Source organism: Vitis vinifera, chromosome 12, assembly GCF_030704535.1.
Source record: "Vitis vinifera cultivar Pinot Noir 40024 chromosome 12, ASM3070453v1".
Lineage (NCBI taxonomy): Eukaryota > Viridiplantae > Streptophyta > Magnoliopsida > Vitales > Vitaceae > Vitis > Vitis vinifera.
In genome coordinates this window covers 8,348,226-8,367,731 of record NC_081816.1, presented here as the reverse complement: position 1 = coordinate 8,367,731, position 19,506 = coordinate 8,348,226, and the positions used below count along the sequence as shown (strand labels likewise).

Here is a 19,506-nt window from a genome sequence, read left to right as displayed (position 1 = left end):
GTGACAATCAGAGTGCCTTTTATTTGGCAAAGAACTAGGTGTATCATGTAAGGACCAACACATAAATGTGAGGTTTCACAAGATCAGAAAATTGGTTTCTTATGGTGAATTGTTACTTGAGAAGGTTCACACTTTTGAGAATGTAGCAGACATGTTGACAAAGCCAATTGCCACAAAAAAGTTCAAGCATTGCTTGAACTCAATTAATGTCTCCAGATGTTAAATAGGAGATGTCCAAACCTATTGTCCCGGGTGGAGGTCCAACCTATGTTTTTTTTTTTTTTTTTTCCTAAGAGGTGAATATTTGCCAAGGTGGAGATTGTTGTAGTATGTGGCTCATATTGAGTAAAAGACATATATGGAGAAGAAGGGGCAAATGTTGGAGTGGAACAACGTCATTTGCTATTCAAGTTTGTATTTTTACTGTTAAGAACGAACAATAGGTTGGGAGGAGGGGGGCGCCCCCCTCCTCCCCACGGTATGATTCAGGGATATTTTTAGAATTTTTTAATACCTAAAGGTTAGTATAAATACTCTTTCTTGTAACCCTAATTTTTGGTGTAGTGAAAGTCTTCAACCCTGCTCCCGTGGACGTAGGCATTCTATTGAACCACGTTAAACCTGTGTGTTTTATTTTTATTTTTTTTTCTTATTTCTTCATTAGGAATTGTTGCAGGAATTACAACAAACTTCCAACCACAAAGTCTTAAAATGATGGTTTTGGTACAAATTCGATAGTAAAAGTGTCTTGATTTTGAGCTTAGAGGACTTAGAATGCACAAAGGACCCTAACAAGCATGCATAATCACTTGAGAAAGGAAGATATTAGAGCATTTATTCAAGCACATCACACGTTGTTAGGAGAAATTACAATATTCAAAAAAAGTCACTAGCTCCTTAGATAGGCGTACTAGCTAGGCTAGCATTATTCTCATATTTCTCTAGTACACTCATATGTTAGAGTAACACATTCAATGAGCCCCAATGTTAGGCCATGTTAAAAGGCGAGCGATTTTTTTGCAACCATAACATTGAAAAACTAATGTTATATATCTTTAGTATATCACAACAACGTTCATTATTTCATAAACAAGGAAGTGAAATACACTATTCATAATACATGATCAAATAGAAATTAGCTACAATGTTGATGGTAACAATATCATTCACTATTTTCATTTTATTTTTCCTTACTATATCATTATCCTTATTATTATAAACAGGAATAAGCCTCGAGGCCATTGGTAAAGATCTCCGCAAAGGCATCCATTTTAGCCTTGGGGAAGCACAACCCAATCTCAAAATCTTCCTCATTATCTTTGCAACCATCAAGTGTAAAGTATCTATCTCGTGATATGACTTCATATTTCTTAGGTCTACCGAACCCAAAATCCACATTATAAACCTGAAACCTTGGAGATCCGACTACTGCGGCCATTCGCATTCGGTTTAACGATTTCAAATCTGAGACCCATTGCTGTACACCTTTCAGAACTCCTCCTTTGTTCCGAACTCTCTCATGGATAGCCTCCCGTATTGACTTGGCTGCGACTATAAAGCCATCTTCTTGAATTAGTCGCGTACTCTTTGTGGTCGCTAAACCACCCATTAAGCAGTTACCAAAATAAGCTGCAGGTATAGGCGGGTCCAGAAGGGTCCGACAATCAGCCGTGAAAGCAAAATGTTCTAATTCATTTTCACCAACATCCTCACCACTTCTTGATCGAGCTTTGATCATGCAAGACCATACATAAGCACATATTACTGTAAAAGCTGAGACATGTGATTGCTTTGGGATTTGAGGAATAACCCATTTCTTGAGTCGTTGAACTTCAGCTCGGCGGAGTAAGAATTTGGCTCGGACATTATTGGTAGATAGCTGAGATTGACACCCTTCAAACTTCACTTTTCCAAAATAGTTCCAGAAGGTTGAGCGGAGCCCAATTGGATCCTTGACCACAGTCCTGTCATAGAACGGAAGGATTAGACTCTCTACCGATGTTGCATCTCCACCCAGTTTGTTAATGGAAGCCCATGATCTTGCAAACCGAACGAATGTGTTCGCATCGCCTGCTATGTGATGAAATGTGAACCCAATACATATACCAGAGTTCGGAAAAAGTGTCACTTGAATAGCTAGGAGAGGGACAATTAATGGGCCAAAGGTTGTGGATGCTGGTGACATTTGGACAGCAAGAGGGTGAAAATCAATGTCATTTCGTTGATGATTTCCACTGAGATGATCGAAATCAAAACTACCCTCTACAAAGGTTAATGAAACTGAGTCACCATCCTTATAACGAATTTCGGGTATGCTACAATCCAAAGGAAATATTAGATTCCCAGAGAGTGGAAAAAAAATGCTTGAGGGTAAGAGAAAGCGAGTGTTTGAGGCGAGGAATGATGGTCTCCACAAAATAAGTTTTGGGATGGGAAAATTCATAAAAGAAAAAAAGTTTCATAAGAGGAAAATGGAGCCATGGCAAGTCAAAGAAGGTGAGTGGAAGTGACTTCCCATCAACACTGCCTGGAGGAGGAGCGATTTGGCAATGCTCAAGCACATGAACCATTTCAGATGAAGCCATATGTGATCAAATGCTACTTGCTATGTTTACTCTCATGTTCCCAACCGTTTTAGTCTATAAATAGAGCATTCGGTAACGAGGTATCTTGGAATGGTAGTTGAAAAATGTTGAAAACAATTATTTTGAAAAAAAAAAACCAAAATTATTATTCTTGAAATATAAGAACTTCAAACATTTTAATGATAGGAACCATTCAAAATTAAGAAATTTTTAAGGTATTAATTATTTATATTCTTTCAAACAAAAATAATTTAAAAAAAAAATGGTTTAATTTCTAGTGCAAAATAAGAATTTTTTTTAACCATAGCTGAAGTTAATTAAGAAGAATTGAGATGATATATTTTTTTTAGAATGGTTGTTAAAGGGCAAAGAGAATGGTAGGTATTTTTTTGAGATTGGTTGTTGAAGGCCAAATAGAATTGTAGGTTGAAAGGGGCTACAAAAAGGTCAAGTTTTTCCATTACACATTAAGTTCCAACCACAAAGTCTAAAATTGATATTAGGTTCCAACCCCAAAGTCTAAAATTGATAGCCTTTATTGTCAACCATGGATTCGACCCAACCCTAGGGCCATGTCATCTATCAATGATATAATTTGATAACTTAGGGATGAAAGCCTGTGTGCCCCTAATGAAGGGGTTTTTTTTTTTTTTTGACCTTTTTTCTTTCTTTTTTTTTTCCTAGATTTTTCTTGTGTTTTTTTTTTTATAAAAACTTTACAAGAACGTATCCTAAAGCACTTTTATAGATAAAAATGGTGATTCACATGGGAAATGAAAAGATAAAAAAGGGAAATGGTTTAGTTAACATGTTTTTGATAAAAAATAAACATTAAAAGTATTTCATAAATATATCTCATTAAAAAAATGTTGAAAACAAGTATTTTGAAAGAAAAAAAATACTAAAATTATTATTCTTGAAATATAAGAACTTCAAACATTTTAATGATAGGAACCATTCAATATTAAGAAATTTATAAAGGTATTAATTATTTTTATTCTTTCAAACAAAAATAATTTTTTTTAAAAATGTTTTAATTTTTAGTGCAAAATAAGCTTCTTCTTTTTTTTTCATTTCATTCTTATTACTTAAATCGATTTACTTAACAATAGCTGAAGTTAATTAAAAAGAATTGAGATGATATATATTTTTTTAGAATGGTTGTTGAAAGGGCAAAGAGAATGGTAGGTATTTTTTTGAGATTGGTTGTTGAAGGCCAAATAGAATTGTAGGTTGGAAGGTGCCTACAAAAAGGTGAAGGTTATCCACTTATCCTTATCCATTACACATTGAGTTCCAACTACAAAATCTAAAATTGGTGGCCTTTATTGTCAACCATGGATTAGACCGTACCCTATTGCCATGTCATCTATTCATCATATAATTTGAGAACTTAGGGATGAAAGTCTGTGTGCCCCTAATGAAAAAGTTTGATTATCCTTATGTAAATTGACAGTTGAAGAAGCAACTTTAGATTTAAGGAATTAACCTTGGGCCCCATAATTCAAAGCTTTGAATTTGTGAAGCAACTCAATTGTAGTCTTCTGTGTTGGTTCAATAATTATGTTAAATAGCAAAAGTTAAAAGCAATTAACAAGCAACAAACAATTTGTTTAGTGGAGTAAGGATTTGGTTCAAACAAATTTCCAAGTAGAGTGCATCGAGCAATTTCCTTGAAAGCAAAAGTAATATGTACATGTCAACTTCCATTTTGTCATTTTTTTTCGTCTCAAAACCACAATAGGTAATTATGATTTTAACTTTAAGATAAAACCACATTCATCCACTATGATGTTGGTAACTTTAATTTTAACTTAAAGTTAATACTACAACTAGTAATTATGGTTTAATGATATAAATTTTTTTTTAAATATAATAAAATAAAAATTAATGTAATTGAAATATTAGATCGATGAATATTTTGAAAAATAACTTAAATATAAGATTTATTTTTTTTTTAAAAATGATTATTTTTCCCCCAAACTCCATGTATATTTCTATCATGTATTACTCTGACCCATGAAGGCAGGCTATGGTAGAATTAACTAAGTATTAGATGTTTTATGATTTAAAATGGTGATCTCTTTAAAAATTAACAAAATGGTTTAGAAAAGATTATTTACTTCAATTTATTATTTTTAATTTCAAGTTACAATATTAAGTTATTTCACCAAACGCATTTAACATACTTAATAATTTAAATTAAGTTATCAAATTAATTTATTAAATATGAAAAAAAAAACATTTTCTTTAACATTTTTTTATAGTACTTTTCAGGAACTAAACATGGTCTAAGTGTTTATATTAGGCATATTAAAAACCATGACATATTTTCTCTTATTTCTATTATTCCTATAGATCTAAATAGTACTTTGATACAACATCTATTAATTTTGGGTGGTGAAGATTTAAGTATGCATATTTCACATTTGGTTGTAAGAGATAATATAGATATATCGGAATGAGCTAGAATTATTAGTTATAACAATTTCAATCAAACAATAAAGAAATAAAAAATAAAAAAATCCTACCAAAAATTAAAAACAAAAAAAGAGGATATATTAGGAAATAATTTATAACATGGGATATTTTTTCATAAAAGGCATACAACTAGACACATATAAAAGTAAATATATAGATATAGATTAACTCCAACTTGAATCAACGACTAGTTGATGCAACATCAATGTGAGGACAGATAAAAAGAAAGAAGAAACAAAAGTGCATCCTTACCAATTTTGCTAAACTTGGACCCCATTAGCAAAGATATCCTCAAAGGCATCCATCTTAATCTTGGGAAGAGACAAGCCAATCTCAAAACTTTCTTTGTCATTTTTGCACTCATTAAGTGAGATGGAACCTGTCATATCTATCGACACCACCTCACTTTTCTTAGGCTTCCCCAACCCGAAATCTATATCATAGACTGCAAAACTTTTTATCTTATATGATTTCTTTTATATATAATTATCAATAACTTAATGTTTCAGGTGCCATGCTCCACCTGGTTTATTTAAGTATCTCTAAGTGAGCATTTTTTTCTCATAAAACTAGATTCTTAAATCCAATCTTTTCTTCACGGATGTTTCTTTCACAAAATTAAATTTTGAAAATTCTATTGAGATTGATTCTTCCCTCTTTTTTCATTCTAATCGCCCCACCATTTTATAAAGGAATCCTATTCATTTGTCCTTGTGTACAGTTCACATACAATTAATAAATAAGTAAATAACAACCTTTTTTTTTCACTAGTGTTGTGAATGGTATGACCCACTGTTAAAATTTACTCAAGGGTGTTTATGCTTAAAATGTTTTTAATAAAAGTGGTTTTTTTTAAAATATTTTTAGAAGTATTATTAAGAATTTGTTTGATAGTAATTTTAAACGTTTTTAATTTTTATAATACTTAAAAAAATTATCTTTTAAATATTAAAAAAATTAGAAACACTTTTTAAAATCACTATCAAACGTATTATAAAATGAGTTCAAGTGATTTTCCAATATTATAAATGATTTTTCATATTTTTAAAAATGGTTTCTAGATTTTGTAAAATACCTAAAAAAATTTCAAATACACTTTTTAAGTTAAAAGTAGTTTTTAGAACAACTATCAAACATACTCTTTAGTTCTATCAAGTAGTAATCTAGTTAATTCAACGAGTAATATATCTTATTTATTTAAAAAATTAATCCAATTATATAATGCACAAAATGTCAAGAGTCTAGCTCCTTAATCAATTCATAAGGATTGAAGGATGTAGCACCCCTGGATTTTTTTATTTTTTTATTTTTGTATTGAATTATAGGTTTACCCTTATTATATTTTATCCTCTTATGGTTTATGATTTCATTAGAGAGAAAAAAAAAATAATAGTGTATGCAGCCCTAATGGAAAAGAGAAGAAAACCTTAACCATTATAACTTTTTATTTTCGTTTGATTAATCAATTCTTGAACATTAGTGTGTTCTATGAACATAGAAATCATAATAATCATCAAACCTTCTTAAAATCTCTTTATCTTTATTTATATTTGTTCCTATTGAATTAACACTATTAACTAATATAGATTTATTCAATGTTTAATATGTGAATTTTACAAGATGTAACATGTAAAAATTGAAACATCCTTAGTAATATTGTTTGGCTATCTCTTTATATTATATAATCTAAAATTTAAATCTTAACTATGCTAATAAGAAACAAATTTTAAGGCTAATAGGATGTCTAATAATGACTCGATAATTTAATTTAAATTATTAAATATATTTAATAAAATAACTTAATATTACAATTTAAAATTAAATATAACTTGGATGATCAATTTAATAACTTATGACTTAACAACTTAAACGTAATGTGACTTAAAGTCATCTTAAGTCATTAAATATTAAACTTTATCAAACATCATTTCCTTTAAGTTAAACTCTTATTAATGGATAATTAATATTAATAATATTATTATAATAAGTTCCAATAAGCTTTTTTTATATTTTGAGGGGGATAATATGTATCAATCAACCAATTTGTAATCATAATTATATAATTATAAAATAAAAGAATTTCCTTGGCATGGTGGATGGAATTGATTAAGAAAAAATAAAGAAAAATTGTTTTTTGATTTTCTTTTAAATGTAATTATTAATAACTTAATGTTTCCGGGTGCCATGTCACTTGGTTGATTGCACATCTCAATGACATCAATGTTTAAATTTTAAAACATGATTTCAATAGTGATTAAAATGAAGAACTTTTCTTTTTCTTGATAATGAATAAAAAAATGTATATTGAGAATGAATTTTTAAATACAATTTTGTCTTTCAGTGAATTTTTTTTTATTACTTAAATGTCAATATGTGTTGAATTAATACTATTGTAAACTAATATACATTTACTCAATGTTAATTTTAAATTATAAAATAATTCAATTTTTAAGATGTGAATTTTAGGGGATGTGACATGTAAAAGTGAAGCACCCTTATTAACATTGTTGGACTATCTCTCTATTTTGAAGTAAAATGTTTCATCTTCAATACAAGAAGGAGATGGAAAATAACAAATTTGAAACTTAATTGCACTCCACACCCATATAAAAAGAATAAACAAAGTTTATTTTCTTATTACAATTTTACTAATCGTAAATCTTGAGACCATTAACAAAGATAGAGGTAAAAACATCCATCTTAATCTTGGGAAATGATAAGCCAATCTCGACATCTTCTTTATTGTTTCTGCCTTCATTGAGTGATATGGATTTTGTCACGTCTATCGATATGATTTCTCCCTTGCAAGGTCTGCCTAACCCAAAATCTATATCATAACACGAAAACTTTGGCGATCCAGCGACTCCAAATATTCTCTTTGGATTTAAAGATTTATAATTCGACATCCATTTCTCCAACCCTTTCAGAATTCCTTCTTTGTTTCGAAGTCTTTCTTGAATTGCCTTTCCTATAGTATTGGCTGCAACTATGAAGCCATCTTCTGTAATCAGTTCCAAACTCTTCACTGTCGCTGAACATGGAGCCAAGCAATTACCGAAATAGTTTGCAGGTATGGGTGGATCAAAATAGGCTCGACAGTCCCCCACAAAAGCCAAATGCTCCGGCTCATTCTCACCCACATCTTCACCACTCTTTGCTCGAGCTTTAGCCATGCAAGCCCATACATAAGCGCATGCTACTGTAAAACTTGATACATGTGATAACGTAGGGCATTTGGCTGCAACCCATCTTTTGAGTCGCTGGAGATCCTCTTGGCTGAGTACAAATGTGGCTAGGACGTTGTTTGTAGGAGGCCGAGGTCGATATCCTTCGAACTTTATCTTCCCCACTTGGTTCCAAAAAATGGACTCTATTCCGAGAGGGTCCTTCACCACAGTTCTATCATAGAAGGGGAGAATACGATCTTGTAACATGGCGGTCTCTTCTCCTAGTTTATTAATTGAAGCCCATAGCCGTACGAATTGAGAAAATGTATTGCCATCTGCAACAGAATGGGGAAAGGTGAATCCCAAAGAAATTCCAAAGTTAGGAAAAAGAGTCACTTGGATGGCCAGAAGGGGAGCGGCTAGTATGCTAGAGGACATGGAGACAGGTGATAATTGTGGTACAAGAGGATGAAATTCAGCTACATTACGTGGGTGATTGCCGATCAAATAATTAAAATCTCTGGTACTCTCAGCAAAGATTAATGAAACTGAATCACCATCCTTGTAGCGAATTTCAGGCTTGGTGAAGTTTGGAGGAAATATTAGATTTCCAGCAAGAAAGTAAAAGTGCCTGAGAGCGAGTGAAAGAGAGTGCTTGAAGTTAGGAATTATGGCTTCTATGAAGTGGGTCTTGGGGTGGGGGAATGCATAAAAGATAAGACTTTCCATCAAATGGGAATGCAGCCATGGCATGTCGAAAAAGGTGAGAGGAAGTGACTTTGACTTCTCATCAACCATGACCGGAGGTGGAGCGACCTGGCAGCGCTCTAAGACATTTACCGTTTCAAATGAAGCCATGTGAGCAAGATGACACGAAATTGCTACAGAAGTATTGCAAATTTATACAAGTTTTGATCATCTTAGGCTACATAAAATACAAGTTGAGGTACACACGCAGGCATTTTTCCTACAAAAAACTGAAGGGTGCCCAACTTGTGAGCATTTTATAAATTTGGTGGCAGATTCGGAATGAATAATATTGGTGGTAGCGGAAGAGTCTGCCTCAAATGATGGGGTTTTCTATGTTCCCTGTGCCTCGTGTGCCTCATGATGCAAATTTAGGGATGCCAAAAGATCCGGTGGTTCAATTATTTATATTTATTCTCATTCTTGTCTATATCGTTTATTCATTTATTTATAATTATTTTTCAAAAAAATTTATATTTTATATTAATAATTTTTAAATTTTGATATTTAATTTGCTGGCTTAACTGTACTTTCATGTTTAAAAATTTTCAAATTGATTACATTAATAATTTTTTTCCCTTGACTATCTCATCATCGTTTACTTCTCTATTGAAGTGAATAAAAAAAGGACTAGTGGAATAAGTTTTTTGATGTTACCTTTCAACAGTTTTAACATTAAAATCCATTGGAAAATAAGATTGAGATTTGAGAATGATTTTTTCCCCTTTGTTTTTTCCACTTTGATCAACTCCCTGACTTACTTTAATAAGATGGTGTCACAAGTGATACCAATTAATTTGATTAAAAAAATAACTAATTGGAATTATTGCAAGTTGTTGTATAATAATATTTCTTCTAAAAAATGGTCTATACATTTATTTGAGAATTATTTTCTATTTTTGAAAATAAAAAATAATAATAATTTAAAGTATTATTTGGATATATTACATATTTTTGTTATAAAAATAGAAAAAATGAGTTTATATAAAATACAAAAACTCTTATATAATTATTCTTAAATTTTTCTTTTTTACTTGAAAGATACAAATTTTCAAGTATTAAAATTATTAGAAGTGCTTCTTAAAATTACTATTAAACGAATTCTAAGTGGGTATTTAATAAATTAACTTAATAACTTAAAGTGACTTAATAGCTTAATTTAAGTTATTAAATAAATTAAGCATGTTTGATAAAATAACTTAATAGCATGACTTAAAATAAAAATAACTTTAAGTAATAAATAAAAATAATTAACTTATTTTTAAGTTAATATTTTTATTTTACCTTTTTATTGTCATTTGCCCTAATTATTTCCATTATTTCTATTGCTACCCTAATTATAATTTATGAAGATAAAGATGTCAATGTGATGTTGTAGAATAAATTTTAAGTTAATTTTGTCAAAAAATCTTAATACTTAAAATAAAAATTAAGTAATAAGTTTTAAATCAATAACTTAAGTATAATTTAACTTAAACTCAACTTAAATCATTAAGTAATAAGTATTAAGTTTTATCAAATACTCCCTAAATATAGGCTAGTTTAAGGTTGAGTAAATATGCACATGCTCAAATTTAAAAAAGAAAAACAATAAAATTTAAGAATAATTCTTCAACTAGATATAGGTAGTTATTCATAATATGTATTAATATATATATATATAAATTAAAATTTATTTTATGCAACTTGAAACTGCATTGCATGATTGAATTAAAAATATATAATTGAAAAAAAATTAAAAATCTATTTTTATTTTATTTGTTGTGGACCAAGTGTAGCCCATGGTCCCTGCATTAGGGTTAGAGCAGGCTTCCCTTTCAGCATTTGGGGCCAAGCCCATTTCATTGTAGAGGCTCACACTAGACAAAATGAAAGGCCCATGAGTTTGGCCTACAAAATTCTCAAATGGGCCCAAAGCACAACATTTTAATTCTGACTGGGCTGGCAGCCCACGCTTATTGGGCTTCTCTCAAGGTCTTGCATTTCTTTTTTCTTTTTTTTTCTCACTTCTATTTCACATACAAAACACAAGCTACGAAGTTTGATACCTCTACTATTCCAACCTACAAATTTATATTAGTCTCACTAAAACATAACTGAATCAAGTTTGGTCCCAACTATAACTAAGTTACTTTCCATGCAAAAATCCATCAAGTTAGCTACAACTTGTACTGGGCCTGCTTGTTCCCGATCCAATTAATTTGTCCGTTTGACATGCCCAAACCCAACTCCTTTATATTAGAACACATAAATGGTTCATTTCTTACATTAAAAGTTCTTAAGAATTAGTTAGGGATAACAATGAGGTGGATTTTTTAGGATACCCACCTCACCCTACCCTTAATAGGATGAGTTTGAAATTTAAATATATTGATTTTAGATGAGTTTGGATTTTTTTTAATACTCCGGATGGGTTCATGGCAAATATAGATATTGTCTTGTTCTACCCTACTTGTCCCTTATATAAAAAATTAAGATTTAAAAACTATTTTAAAATTTTAAAAATTTTCAAAAAATAAATTAATAAATGAATAAGGTGGGATGGGTATGAAAAATTCACATACATGTCCTATCCCATCTTGTTTAATTTTTTAAATGGGATAAGAATGAAAACTATTTTAAATAAACGACATTGGATTGAGATAGAGGCAATCCTCCCTAATCCATCTCGTTGTTATCCTTAGAATTAATCATCATCCCTTCATTTTTTAAATTATTAACTAAACTAGGATTAATGTGAATTATAATCACCCCAACCTTAGGGTTATCTTTCTCTCCTTATATTTCATTGTTGACCTACATGCAAAACAATGACACAAGACACGTAGACCATCGACCTCCACAACGTGTAATGTTTACATGAAATATGCATAATCCCAATGCTAGACACCATTTAGGATTTTTTTTCTATAATAAAATGTTCATGGAATGACTGATTGTACATTAAGAATCTAGATTAGACCTTATTTGGATTCAGTGTATGGTATTAAAGAATAATGGTCATACATACATTACGTACCACGTACTTTGATCTCGTATCAGTTATAAACCACAAAATATGGGAACACCTAAGAGGCTAGTAATATTCAAATTGGTTGTTGCAGCATTAGCAGCCATGCAACAATAAGTTACTACCATTCAATAACTACCACAAAAACATAATGTATTTTTTAGTCAACTTTGAGGACGTGGACGCCTATTTAGGGCAAACCATGCACAAGCAAACAATAGATTTAGGACAAATAATTACCCCAATCAGCATATCATGTAAGCAAAAATCTTGTATATTAGTTGAGATTATGAACCCTAAAGGATAATCTCAGTTTGACAAGAATGCTCGTGTCGGCTTTCAACTCAATTAGATATGAAGCTCAACAATGCATGCATTCTCTAATTTAATTACTTTATTTATGTGTCTGCGTCGTCATTGTTAAAGTTCGTAAACCCTAAAAAATAACATTATAAATAAGATGTGATGTCTTGAAACCAAATAAGGGGGCAAGAGATAAATTAATCATATCTTATATAATAATGGAAATGATGTAAGAAAATATGTGTACATCATTTATAAAGCTAAAACTTAATTAATAAATGTCAATCAATCTCAAAATGTTTGCAGGATGGTGACCAACATGTACACGTACCCAACATTATCATCAACGTGTAAACATATATGCATGGCCATAAACTATGTGTCTAATAGTCTATTGTAATCTTGATGAAAGTGATGAGCTAGGTTTATTTTTTTATTTTTTTATTTTTTCTTATCCATAATAAAATGTTTAAGCCATGAGCTAGGGTTTCTTTTTTATCATCCATGAGAAAACAAATATTAATTAAAGATATGCTTATTATAACATTAGGAATAAATACTTTGTCCTAATGGCTATACTTTGAATACTGGTGGCTATACTTTGAATACTGGAGGCTATACTTTGTCCACCACATACTTGGATCTCGTATCAGTTATAGACCAGGAAATATATGAACACATAAGAGGCTATTAATATTCAAATTGGTTGTTGCAGCAGTGGCAACCGTGCAACTATAATTTAACAACATTCATATAACTAGCTACAGTAAAAAATATAATATATATATATAGTCAACTTAGAAGACGAGGACGGCTATTCAAGATAGACCATGCACAAGCAAACCCTAGATTTAGGATAAATAATTTCACCAACTAACATATTATGTAAGCAAATCGTGTATATTAATTATGGTTATGAACCCTAAAGGTTAATCTCCTTTCGATGACGAAGGCTTGTGATAACATTCAACTCAATTAAGGTATGGATTTCAAGACGATGCATGCATTATCAAGTTTATTGTGTTCTTCTGTTTTTTAAACCCTAATTAAAAATTAACATTGCAGAAAAAATGTGATGTCTTTTGGACAACAAACAGGGAGACAAAAGATTAATTAAATACATTTGATAAGGATTAGCAAAGACCGATATTAACATTAAAAAAAACCATTACGATAGACTTGTTTAATTAAAAGAATTTTAATCCTCAAATATAATATCGAAAGAATATTTTTATTTAATTAAAATTTTAAAATTACCGAAGTATCCTTTAGTCTAACTTACTTTTACTTTTTCTACTACTGATAAAAGTTATTAGAAAGGTTCTATCCTCAACACATAATTTTCTTTGGAAGGAAAACTAGCAATATTTTAGCATCTTTCTTTAGGAGTATCATTCAAGTTAGTTTAAAACAAACAGTTCTCTTAGAGTCTAACTTCAGAGGCTGCAACGTGGGTTTTGACCCTTGAAGAGCATGCGAATCTCTATAGATTGGAAATGAATATAATAGTATTTGACCAAAGCCTGGGAAAGTTAGATAGATGGTGGATGAAACAAACACCTGATTTTCGATGACTTTCAATACTTAGAATTTCTCATAAAATGTTCAAAACCTTACTTGTTATGGTGGATAAGTGGCCATTTGTACAGTTGTTGTTCATGGAAAACTGTCCAAATAATCAAGGCACTGTTGAGATTCATGTGACTAAAGTGATTCTAAGCTTCTAATACTCAGATTATTGAGGGAGGGAGGGAGGGAGAGAGGGGGGGGGAGGACACATGTCCTATGAGTGTATATGCAAGGTGGCTAGACTCCTGTGAATGGAGAGAGAGAGAGAGAGAAGGGGGAGGGAGGGAGAGGGAGGGAGAGGAGCGTTTGACTTGTGAGGTGGAGGACACATGTCCAACGAGCGTACATGCAAGGTGGCTAGACTCCTGTGGAATGGTTTTTGGTAGGTGGTGTGATGTGTAGGGCTTCACCTTTTGTACGGATACACCTGTAAAGGAGATGGAATACCATATGTGTTTTTTAATAGAAAATTTGCTTATGCTGCGTACATGTGTGTATATTCCTTTTAACCATTATAGGAAGGTTGAAAATGGGTTGGAGAAAAAATTATTTGTAATTAAGATATGAGAATTTTTCTCTCTTTTTATTTATTGGAATGAAAAAATTGGCATAGAGGAATTTGTACATTTTAAAACTTTTGTCATTTTGTTTGTAATGATAAAAAAAATAATTTAAAAAAAATATGGACTTATTTGGTAATTATTTTTCAAAACAGATTTAAAAAATTGTTTTTAATAATTTTTTCTAATATTTTGTAAAATAAAAATTTATTTGAGAATTTAAAATATTTTAATGTTTTTAAATATGTTTTAAAAATAAATTTTATATCTTGTACTTTATTTTTAATCATTCTTCATATTTATATAATTATTTTTTAAAAGAATCTTGAGAAAATAAATGAAAACAATAAAAAATAATTAAAAAATATTAAATCTTATGATTATTGAGAACTCAACGGGACCTTCCCTCTTGAATCAGACAAACTTGGCCAAAGAAGGGGGTGAGTCCCATTGAGTTCTTACGCTTTCATGTCGACAACTCAATTCATCCGATTATTACAGGGATGAATCCAATCCGGAATATGAATCATAAAAGAAAATGTCTATTAAACTGATCACAGGAATACCAGTTACAGTACCTATTAGCCAAAGAGGAATCCTTCTAGTAGTATCGGTCATTTACCCCACTTCCCTCCACATTTCATCAAGTGGTCATACTAGAGACATAAACAATCATGGATAATTATGAGATGAGATCATTTCGCTTTTTTATTTTAAGAACAAAAATTTGGTTGCCAAACTTGTATTTTTCTATTTTTTAATTTTAATTTTTTAATTTTTTTTGTGTTCTGGAACTTGAAAAAAATTACAGGATAAAACATACATCATTTTATGCAATAAAAATCATTTAAAAGTTTATATATTTTCAAAATGGTAGAGAAATAAATTTGGGATTTTATATTTTTCTTTTTCTAATGATTTTCCCCATTACTTTCAGAACACTCATTTTGACATTTCCATTTCTTTCCTTACAGCATAATATGAACTGGAAAATCCTTAGATTAGAATCATGCTGATGACAGCCAAACGTAATCTAGCTTGGAAGCTTCCTGGATTGTCCTCATTCATTCATTTCCAAGTCCAAAGAAGAGAAAATTAATACAATTTTAAACAAAGAAACAGACAAAAACATTTTCTTTCTCAAGGCCATAAAGCACCTATCTACCCTACCGTCCAATCAATCTGGCTAGGACATGTTAAAATTAAAAAGTTCAAATCCATGCTTACTTGTCATTTTTCTTCAATCATATTCCACTCTGAGATAGCCATCTCCCTTCACACAGTGACCATTGTGAAAGAGAGGGACTTGCAATAAGGTCGGCGCCCAATCACGTTGACTTCAATCTCTCCTTCTCAACTATATATACCAAGGTCTTCTTCTTATTTGGACCTACAAATTCACTTCCGCTGCAAGCCCTATTCTTCCTTGAATAACTTGTAACTTCCCTCCTCGATCAGCTCCATCCTTTTTTTTTTTTCCATTAGTTTCCCAGGAAACAAACACCATCACCGCCATAGCCAATGGGGAGAGCACCTTGCTGTGATAAAAATGGACTCAAGAAAGGTCCATGGACCCCTGAGGAAGATGATAAGCTCAGCCATTATATCCAGCTGCATGGCCCTGGCAACTGGAGAACTCTTCCAAAGAATGCTGGTACTTTAACTATATCTCTATATACTTCTACAACAAAGTTAAATTTTCAATCCATGGTGAGGAATTCTTATCATTTTTCTTTTTCTTCTTATTTTCATAGGGCTACAAAGATGTGGGAAGAGTTGCCGTCTTCGATGGACTAATTACTTGAGACCTGATATAAAGAGAGGAAGATTCTCATTTGAAGAAGAGGAGACAATAATTCAATTACACAGTATTCTTGGAAACAAGTAAGATCCCTTTTTTCAGAATTTTCTTGTATTTTCTCTTTTTGGTTATCTTGATAAATTCTAATCTTCTAGGTCTTTTTATTGATCATTCTCAGGTGGTCAGCAATTGCAGCTCGCTTGCCCGGAAGGACCGACAACGAAATCAAGAATTACTGGAACACCCATATAAGAAAGAGGCTTCTACGAATGGGAATCGATCCGGTAACACATAGTCCTCGACTCGATCTTCTGGACATATCATCTCTTCTCAGCTCATCTGTATGCAGTTCATCCCAACTCAATTTTTCGAACTTGCTTGGAATCCAAACTCTGGTAAATCCAGAACTGCTGAGACTTGCTTCCACCCTCTTGTCATTGAAACATGAAAATCCACATTTTCCACAAAATCCTCAAATTTGGAATTCCCAAGTTCAGAACCAAATCAACACCCCGCCATTGCAGTCCAATCAGTTCCACGCCACTCCAACTCAAGAAGCTGCAGCCATGCAGGCCAATACAGAAGGGCTTCCATCAAATTTGACAAACCCCAGCTACCAAAATTTCACACCCTCAAATTTTGATGAAAGCCTTGCTTCCTTACCAAACTATGGCTTCATCAATCCATCCGAAACCTCGACTTTCCAATCACTTGAGAATCAAAACAACGATCTTTATTACAACAATAACCAGGGTTTCGGCTTTGACTCGGTTATATCAACTCCGATATCGAGCCCTACTCAATTGAATTCATCGTCCACCTTCATCAACACCGGCAATGAAGATGAGAGGGAAAGCTACTGCAGCAGCATGTTGAAGTTTGAGATTCCCGAGAGTTTTAACATCAGTGAATTCATGTAAATAATGCCTAGAATTTAAGAGAAAGTATATTGGAATCAATGTCTTATTGGTATTATCATGTTTTTGTGTTTGGTTTATTTAGTTGATCCTATCATGTGGATAACTTGAACTTCTTGTGTAATTCTTTTCTTAGTTGTGTTGAAGTAACAGTATCCTATTTTCTTGGTGTGAAATCGATCGAGTTGTATGAGTTCTTCTTCCTATTAAATATGATAGAATTAAATCTAATTTCACAATATATTTCTAAGTGAAATTTAAATCATAAAATTTTCTCTTATGAAATCAATAATGTTTATCCATTACATTGAAAATAGGCATCTTCTTCTTCTTCCATTCTTCTTAAACCACAAGGCCAAGCAATGGCCTTTTCCGGACTAGTTTTCAACAGTCCATTGCACTTATCCTTGACCAGGAAAAAGGGCATGCACTTTATTCAAAAGTTCACCTACCAACGTACAAAGCCCAAAAAGTGTAGTATTGTCTTCGCATGCAGGCTTTTTTTTTTCCTTGCAGGTTGCAACAATCGTCACGGAAAAGGTAAAAAAAAAAAAAAAAAAAAAAAGGAAATGTGTGCGTCGGTTATATTTTAAAAAGAATTTGAAAAAAAAAGAACTGTTGATATGTACTTTTGAAAATAATAAAATAAAGTAAAATAAAATAAAAACTAAACTTGTTTCATACACTTCCAAATTAAAGGTAACGTATGTAACATTAAAGTTAAAGCCAATTTGTAACTATTTTCAAAAATAGGATTAAAAAATCGTTTTTTAAAATAGTTTTTGAAAAATATTCATTGATGCTTTATAGAACAAATGTTTATCGAGATCTAAAATATTTTTAACTTGTTTTTCATGTTTTTAATATATTTTGAAAATAACTTTTATATATAATATTCTATTTTTCTTATTTATACAATTAGTTTTTAAAATAATCATTAAAAATAATTAAAAGATATTTTCTAAAAATACTTCATTTTCCATTTTTAAGAACGTAAAACAATTTTCTATTTTCTAAATGTCAAATTTGTTTTCTTTTTCTTTCTAAATAATAAAAAATTATTTTAAAAAGCATATAGTACCATACAGCCCTAATATTTTGTATTATTTTTAATTTTAAAGAGTATAAAACAATAAATATTCTAATATCATATTATATTATTAAAAATATGAAGAAAAAAAAAGTTTTCATGTCACATATATTTTTAAACGAGTACATGAATATACACTTTTCAAAAAAAAAAAAACCACACAAACAAACGAACATGCAAAAAAGCCTCAATGCTTGTGGAAGCTAGGTGGGAATGGTAGCTGTTACATTATTATTTTTTTTTTACTTTTGGTTTATTTTGGGCACAAAGACGTAGTTTTTGACTCACATTTCCCATCCGTCGGGGCTTCGTCGGATAAACACGCCAAATTTTCCACCTTTTCCACGCTCTGGGCGGATTTGTAGACTTAAATGCATGACTTCCATTTTCTGAAGATTAGCCTGTTTTGATGCAATTATTTCTGCTTGGATAAGACCCACATGCTGCAACTTCTACGTGAAATTACATTGTGGGACCTAATCATTCATTGACAAGGAAATAGCAGGAGACAAAAGCCTTATCATCTTAAATGATGGTGGAGATTGATTACTTGCATTAATTTGGTCCACACAAAAATGAATTTAATTCTCAACTAATTCTATCATTGCGTGTTAAATGCAAATGATTAGAAGAAAAATGCAAGGGACTTTTAATCATCATACATCTTGTCTACTATGCTGACTTTTCTCCAGGTCCTCTCATTATTGCTGGCCTTTTATGGGCTGCATGCACTTTTTCTATTTGTTTCTTCAGGGTCATCAGTTTCAATTCATTATTTTCTTCCCTTACGCCTTACCTTCGGTTTCACATTCACCTTTCCTTTCAAATTTGGAATACGGACACCGATTTTAGTTTGTAAACACACCCCTCCCTTTACTTTTTGTCAAGTTTCCCCATATCCATATATACCAATCAAATCTATGTTGATTGTGGTTTCAGAATTGGGTTTGGCTTCCTTTATTCCTTTTCTTTTTCAAACTTTTTAATTATATACACGCTTTAACCTTTTGAAGCAATAATATATGTTAGAAAAACTGTTCTTAAATATGGTTTTGCCCTCCATGGAGAGGAGCAAAAAGCATCGGATTAGACAAGGGCGAAGCCAAGAAAGTGGTTAAAAGGGACATTAAAAGGAACTTATTCGAAGGGGATAAAACAATATCAAACTTCTTGAACAACCTGATGAAAATGTAGCTAGTATCTTGAAAATTGAAGGCTATGGGTTCAATTCCCACTACCAATGATACTTTTTCATAAAATTTCATGAAGGGCATTT

General features: G+C 31.3%; 3 protein-coding genes across 3 annotated transcripts; 1 reads left to right on the top strand and 2 right to left on the bottom strand.

Moving 5' to 3' along the window:
- Positions 1–1,061: 1,061 nt before the first annotated feature.
- Positions 1,062–2,613, bottom strand: LOC100259716 (phenolic glucoside malonyltransferase 1). The gene has a single exon (XM_019223275.2). The coding sequence runs from the start codon at positions 2,441–2,443 to the stop codon at positions 1,214–1,216; it is 1,230 nt and encodes a 409-aa protein (XP_019078820.1). The 5' UTR covers positions 2,444–2,613; the 3' UTR covers positions 1,062–1,213.
- A 5,101-nt stretch (positions 2,614–7,714) lies between these two features.
- Positions 7,715–9,091, bottom strand: LOC100254603 (phenolic glucoside malonyltransferase 1). The gene has a single exon (XM_010659091.1). It carries the CDS (start codon positions 9,089–9,091, stop codon positions 7,715–7,717), a length of 1,377 nt encoding a protein of 458 aa, XP_010657393.1.
- A 6,723-nt stretch (positions 9,092–15,814) lies between these two features.
- On the top strand, positions 15,815–17,316 carry LOC100249492 (transcription factor MYB41). The gene is made up of 3 exons (XM_002272525.4): positions 15,815–16,076; positions 16,177–16,306; positions 16,402–17,316. Exons 1-3 carry the CDS (start codon positions 15,944–15,946, stop codon positions 17,141–17,143), a joined length of 1,005 nt encoding a protein of 334 aa, XP_002272561.1. The 5' UTR covers positions 15,815–15,943; the 3' UTR covers positions 17,144–17,316.
- Positions 17,317–19,506: the final 2,190 nt, after the last annotated feature.

Bases quoted from the DNA above. Each gene is read 5' to 3' on its own strand.
- LOC100259716 (XM_019223275.2), bottom strand. From the start codon at position 2,443: ATGAATTTTCCCATCCCAAAACTTATTTTGTGGAGACCATCATTCCTC.
- LOC100254603 (XM_010659091.1), bottom strand. From the start codon at position 9,091: ATGGCTTCATTTGAAACGGTAAATGTCTTAGAGCGCTGCCAGGTCGCT.
- LOC100249492 (XM_002272525.4), top strand. From the start codon at position 15,944: ATGGGGAGAGCACCTTGCTGTGATAAAAATGGACTCAAGAAAGGTCCA. The intron at 16,077-16,176 runs GTACTTTAACTA...TTATTTTCATAG, and splicing joins AACTCTTCCAAAGAATGCTG to GGCTACAAAGATGTGGGAAG. The intron at 16,307-16,401 runs GTAAGATCCCTT...GATCATTCTCAG, and splicing joins CACAGTATTCTTGGAAACAA to GTGGTCAGCAATTGCAGCTC.